This window comes from Arachis duranensis, chromosome 3, assembly GCF_000817695.3.
Source record: "Arachis duranensis cultivar V14167 chromosome 3, aradu.V14167.gnm2.J7QH, whole genome shotgun sequence".
Lineage (NCBI taxonomy): Eukaryota > Viridiplantae > Streptophyta > Magnoliopsida > Fabales > Fabaceae > Arachis > Arachis duranensis.
Genome location: NC_029774.3, coordinates 46398462 through 46405112, shown reverse-complemented (window position 1 = coordinate 46405112; position 6651 = coordinate 46398462). Strand labels below are relative to the sequence as shown.

The 6651-nt window shown below is 30.6% G+C and overlaps 1 protein-coding gene across 3 annotated transcripts; it reads left to right on the top strand.

The window, feature by feature from the left end:
- The first annotated feature begins 1148 nt into the window (after positions 1 to 1148).
- On the top strand, positions 1149 to 4571 carry LOC107479133 (growth-regulating factor 6). 3 transcript variants are annotated; one of them, XM_016099283.3, is made up of 5 exons: positions 1149 to 1603; positions 1679 to 1768; positions 2077 to 2485; positions 3221 to 3634; positions 4289 to 4571. In XM_016099283.3, exons 1-4 carry the CDS (start codon positions 1561 to 1563, stop codon positions 3612 to 3614), a joined length of 936 nt encoding a protein of 311 aa, XP_015954769.1. In that variant the 5' UTR covers positions 1149 to 1560; the 3' UTR covers positions 3615 to 3634; positions 4289 to 4571. The 3 variants fall into 3 exon arrangements, with proteins under 3 accessions (XP_015954769.1, XP_020994024.1, XP_015954766.1); XM_021138365.2 differs by having other exon boundaries at positions 1149 to 1768; positions 3224 to 3634; XM_016099280.3 differs by having other exon boundaries at positions 1149 to 1768.
- The last annotated feature ends 2080 nt before the right edge of the window (positions 4572 to 6651 follow it).

The window sequence follows — 6651 nt, the reverse complement described above, 5'->3', positions numbered from 1 at the left end:
AAATTAGACACAGATGTATTAAATTTAATTTATAAAAATTGTATAATTATATATTTATTTTTATTTTTATTTTATTTTATTTAAATAAAAAAATTCATTAACCAATAACTCAAGCCCAATTGATATCTGCTTCTAATACTATATTTAGCCGGTCCAAGTTCAACACTAAGCTTTCCACAACACCACAATATGAGCTGCTTTGAATGTACAACAAGGGCATCAAGCCACATTTTAAAAAAATCCACTCTTCGGTTAACGAAATGGCTGGTACTTATCTCACGGTGTTCAACATCTACGCATATACACATCAAAAAATATCTTTATAATCTTCACCACCAACTTATTTTATTCATTATATCCACGGTAAAAAATTAAAGAATACTAGTATGCCAGTAAAGTACAATGGCATATGTGAAAGTCTTCCTATAAAATTTGTTGTAAATATTAAAAACAAAACGGTTTCATGGTTTCTGAGTTTCCGGAGTGTGTCAGAGACACAAGGTGGCAGAGAGACAGGTTGGCAGCAGAAGCACAGAAAGAGAGAGAGAGAGAGAGAAAAAAGAGTGTTGAAACTGCATCATCAGCATCACCATGCATCACTCTAATCAGAACCATCTGTTTTACATTACACGTACAGAAGATTCTGTAGCCATATGGTCCCTGCAAATAAATAGAAATATACCTACTCTATTCTCCAAGCCCCTACACTTATTAATAACTAATAAGTAAATTTTGAGGAGGGGCAACAACTTTTGTATTTTGTAATTATTAATTAATCATTAATAATATTTTTAATAATATGAGATTATATTTAATGGTAAAAAATTACTCACTTTTTTTTAATGATTAAATATTATTCACAAAACATAAAAATTATTGACCCCTAAACTTTCTCATAAATTTTATACTAAAATAACACTCTGTTTTATAAAAGTTCACATAATTCTTTTTAATTTTATTTTTTAATTTTTATTTGTGTCTTAAATAAGGATATAAATGAAACAAATTAATATTACTCAAAGTTTTTAAATAAATTAAATAACTATTTGTAAACAAATAAAATTTTTAAAAATAGAAAAGTTCATATCAAAACTGAAAAAGTATAAAAGAATATCATTATTTAAATATCTAAAAGTTCATATCAACAAAACACTAGACAAGTTTATGAATAAAAAGAGAATATCATAAAAAAAAATTTAATACCAAAAAGAATTTGTTAATATCCTCCTATTGGGAGTTTTTGTTAAATGTTGAAATAAGTACGAAACCAAAATCTAATAATGATAATGGAATCAGTGTGAACACAAAAATATGACAATTTTGTGTCCAAAGAAACATTTTTCCCCCAACAAAAGCAACACACACATGCTCACTCACACACTTTGCTATAATGGTTTTCACACTGAATCTGTCTTCTCTTTCTTTCACTCCACTCTTTGCTCTGAAATCAACTTTAATTTCTGTTTCCTTTTTTACTTGCATACACATCAGAAATAAATAAGCATATCTCCTTCAATTTGATCCTATTACTTGTCATTGTTTCCTTATTGCTTTAATTTGATGATGAACAGTAGCAGCAGCAGCAGCAGTAGTAGTAGAAACAGTAGGTTTCCTTTCACCCCATCACAATGGCAAGAACTTGAACACCAAGCTCTAATATATAAATACATGGCTTCAGGTACCACTGTCCCTCCTGATCTTCTCTTCACTCTCAAAAGAAGCCATTTCAATTTGCCTCATCACCAACCAGCAGCTCAACAACAACACTGTGAGTTTCTTTTTCTTATTAATATATATTCATTTTCCATAGTACTATATATTAATTTTCGGTTTAATAAATTAATTTTGATATAATGACTGTCTAAATTTACACAAGTCATTCTTGTGTTTGTTTATATGATCATTCATAAATTAGATTGTTAAAAATAATTATTTAATGTGGTAATATAAAATTAAATATATGTGTAAATTTTTTTATATTATTAATGTATTAAAATTACATTTTTAAAAAAATAGAATATGTGTATGCATTATTTGACAAAAAAAGGAAGGGGTTTTGGGTGTGAGTTTGTGCAGTTGGATGGAACTATCTTGAAATGGGTTTGGGAAGAAAAATAGACCCGGAACCAGGAAGGTGCAGAAGAACAGATGGAAAAAAATGGAGGTGCTCAAAAGAGGCATACCCAGATTCAAAGTACTGTGAGAGGCACATGCACCGAGGGAAAAACCGTTCAAGAAAGCCTGTGGAACTTTTGAAAACAACAACAAACGCATGCAATAGTGCTTCTTCAGCAACAACCCACACCATCATCTCATCACCATCATCAATCACTAAAACTAATCAGCACCCTCAACAACGTTCTTGCTATAATAATGGTTCCAATCTTCTTCATCAGCATTCCTTTGTCTTCAATTCCCACACTCCATCAAGGTCATCAACATCTGCTGTTGCTTTTTCATTTCAAGACAACACTGCTCCCTCCAGGTTTCTCTTTCAATAATATAATTATTATTCTAAAACCCGTATTTTTTGTTCCAAATATAGATATTAGGATCTTAATTAATCGCCTTTCTTCTATATGTGGGGTTTGAAGTTATCCTTTATAGGTCCCATAATATAAGACAGACGGTTGGGTAAGATATTAGTGTCTGTACTTTGACACTATATATAGTATTATTGTTTTTTTTTTCTAAATCATGTTTTGGCCATATTGATAAGGGAAAAGGGGCAAATTACGCTGGTCTTTCTAAAGTTCAGTAAAATTGATAGCAATTTCTTTTTCAACTTTGTTACGTACAAAAACCTAATTAGTTATGCATGTAAAATACATATTAAAATATAAAATATATATTAAAATAAATTAAATAATTCATATATTTATACATAGTACAAAATAATTAATTTGATGACCGATATGCACATATTATTTTTCTTTTTTCTAGTCGTCTAAATGACATTAACCTTCTAATAGTTGAAATTGTCTTAAATTTGTAGACAAATTTAGTTTTAACTTTTACAGAAACAGAAAGTTACAGAGTATACTATTACTTAAATATAAGTAGAAACATTGAATGTTTTGAAAAATACAGAAAGTTGGAGTTGAATTTTACCAAACTTGAAGGTGATAATTGTAATTTATCCTAAAAGATGCTTAATTGATGTGCTGGTGAATGATGAATAAAATCGTCTTTGTTAATTTCTCTTGTAAAAATGTAACAGTAGGTATGTCTATGGAGTGAAAGAGGATGCGGATGAACGTGCTTTCTTCAAAGAACCTTCTAGCACATTGAAAAGCTTCTCTGGATCCTCCATTGACGATTCATGGCAACTCACACCATTGACCATAAGCACCTCATCTTCTTCTTCCTCCACAAAACAGAGGAGATGCACAAGTTTATCCAACAATATTGAGAGCCTCAATGAGCGCTCAAAAAATCAAGAACAAGATCAGAAGACTACTGTTCATAGCTTCTTTGATGAATGGCCCCACAAAGGCAGAGGATTTGATTCCGATGACAAATGTTCTTCCACAACCAAATTATCAATTTCCATTCCATCAACATCTTTTCATGACTTTCCCGTCCTTCAGTTCAAGAACCCACCTCACTGCTGATTATTCAACCCTTTCATCATGTCAGTTATACTCTCTGTCATTGTTCTTTTATTTTTCTTTGATTTCTTGTTCCTTCCTTGTTATCTTCTATGTAAACGGTTCATTTGGTTAGTTTTCAGTAATAGTTGAAAATTTGTGAAATAATTTAATAAATCTGACTAAATTATCCGTTATTTATCAACTTTATATGAATACAAATATACCTAAATCTTTATTTTATTTTTTCCAAATGATAACATCACTTTTAATAAAAAATATATTTATAGCGAAAGTTTATCAAATTAAAATGGTATTATCTTTTTAAAATTATAAATATAGGTTAATGGTTAAATTAATTTTTAAAAAATCAGTTATTTTTTAAATTTGTCTTTGAATAATTTTATGAATTAAATTAGTCTATCCAAAATTACAAATTTATTATTTTTTTTTCTACCAGTTAATAATTTCTATCAACTATTGATGATATAAAATATTAACTGACAATATATATAACGTCTAACATATTTAATTGGATGTTGAACAAATATATTTATAATAATATATTAATTTAATATATTNNNNATTTTAAAAAAATTAATTTAATTAACAAAATTTTTTAAAAAAATTTAAAAAATAAATTATTTTTTAAGAACTAATCTGATTAACCGATATAAATATTTACTTTTTTTATGTAGCCTTAAAATCTTCAGCAGAGGTTGAGCTATGCCTTGAACAATGGGATCATTGTAGGCCAATAGAGTACTTTGGAAGTGGGGTTCAGATGCCGAGGTCATCCTTCAATTGCTCCGGCTGGTGCTCCTCTTTGTTTTTCATTTCTTTTTCTTTTTGTTTTTCCTTAATCTACTATAAATGGAGTTCCTGTATCCATGGAGAGATCCAAAATGTTATAGTTGTTACTTGAGATTATATGTCACTTTTTAATTTGAATATGGAAGTAACGGTGGTGTTGAATTCAGATATAGGGGATACAGGTGCTTTACGGTCATGTGGTGTCAATGGAAGAATTCGAAGGGTCCGAATTGTATTGGATATTCCATTTCATGAAAAAAATTGACAACAACAAACAACTCGGAGAGTCCGTTTTTTAGCTTCTGAAATTTATATTTGCCCAACCATAAGTCGGACCATACAATTTCTTAAGTAAAATTTTAAAATCAAACAACTCGCATGGTCCTATTTATGTACTCTAAGTTTTTTTCAATTTTTTAACACAAATCGGATCCTCCGATTTGTGTATTTTGTATTTTTTTCCACTTTCTAAACACAAATCGGAGGGTCCAATTTGTGTACTCCCACAATTTTAAAAAAATAAAAAATTACCATGTTAAAATATATTACTCATCTTACTTCCATATTAAAATTTTTTAGCCATTATATGTTAATGCTTTCTCAGATTTTTTAATATAACATTTTGTGACCCACCTAGTGTTTCTCGAATTTTTTTTATTTAAATTCAATAATTATAATAATTACGAAAATATATTTAATCAATAAACTTACAAAAATACAGGAGGACTTATATTTCGGGTACAGAACGAGAAAATGCGTTAAACCCACAAATTGGGACATTATACTAAAAAAAATAACAAAAACAAAATTCGAGTATTCGAGAGGATTCATTCTTTAAATGAAAATGGATCCTTTCAATTGTTAAAAAAATTTAAAAGTGTAAAATGTGATTTTTAATCTTTTATTATTCTCTCTTTCATATTTATTTTTGTCCTGCTTATAAAATTAATAGTGAGAAATCACACTTTACTCCCTCAATTATGAAAAAAAAATTGAGAGGATCATTCTCTACTTTAAATATGACACAATGACATAGTTATGCATAAACTGAATGCATTGTACCCAGAATATAGACAGGGCCAAATTTAAAATACTGTATTCGAAATACGTGTATAAGTGTATAAGATTCTCTGTACCCTAGATAAGTACATTTAAAAAAAGGTTTATATAAGTAGCATATTAGTTCAATTATTTACCACACTAAATCCATGTCAATTCCATCAACTCTTCCTCTTGTTATTTCTCCAAAAAATTGTTAGTAATAAGTTTTTTTATGTGGTAGTTTATCCTAATGGGAATATTAGAAACGGTGAAAAGGGAGTGATTTGTGTAATTCATCTGTGAGCTGCACACTTGTCGTGTTGATTCTTTAGATGCGCTTAAAATTGTCGTATTGAGCAACACGAGGGCAATTGGTTCAAAGGAAGTTGGCAAAGTCGCATATAGATTCGTATCAGTACTGCCTGGTGGAGGTTTCATTAACAGGACGTTTTGGGTTAAAGCCGATAAGCACATCAGTATAAGATTTGATGTACATACTAGGCTAATACCGCAACATATTATGGAGTGGTATGTTGCGGTTCATGATGTAGGAGGTGATTCTAGGTCATCTTCTTCAATACCCAAAGCAGTCCCAATATTGGCGACGCTGATTCATGATGAGCGGATAATTTATACGCTTTTTGGCATTGTTTTTAGGTAGTTTTTAGTATGATCTAGTTACTTTTAGGGATGTTTTTATTAGTTTTTATGCTAAATTCACATTTCTGGGTTTTACTATGAGTTTGTGTGTTTTTCTGTGATTTCAGGTATTTTCTGGCTGAAATTGAGGGACCCGAGCAAAACTCTGATAGGAGGCTGACAAAGGACTGCTGATGCTATTGGAATCTGACCTCCCTGCACTCGAAATGAATTTTCTGGAGCTACAGAACATCAAATGGCGCGCTCTCAATGGCGTTGGAAAGTAGACATTCATAGCTTTCCATCAATATATAATAGTTCATACTTTATTTGAGATTTGACGACGTAAACTGGCGCTCAACACCAGTTCCATGCTGCATTCTGGAGTCAAACGCCAGAAACACGTCACGAACCAGAGTTGAACGCCCAAAACACGTTACAACTTGGCGTTCAACTCCAAGAGAAGTCTCAGCTCGTGGATAGATCAAGCTCAGCCCAAACATACACCAAGTGGGCCCCGGAAGTGGATTTATGCATCAATTACTTACTTCTGTAAACCCTAGTAGCT

Bases quoted from the DNA above. Each gene is read 5' to 3' on its own strand.
- LOC107479133 (XM_016099280.3), top strand. From the start codon at position 1,561: ATGATGAACAGTAGCAGCAGCAGCAGCAGTAGTAGTAGAAACAGTAGG. The intron at 1,769-2,076 runs GTGAGTTTCTTT...GAGTTTGTGCAG, and splicing joins AGCAGCTCAACAACAACACT to TTGGATGGAACTATCTTGAA. The intron at 2,486-3,220 runs GTTTCTCTTTCA...AAAATGTAACAG, and splicing joins GACAACACTGCTCCCTCCAG to TAGGTATGTCTATGGAGTGA.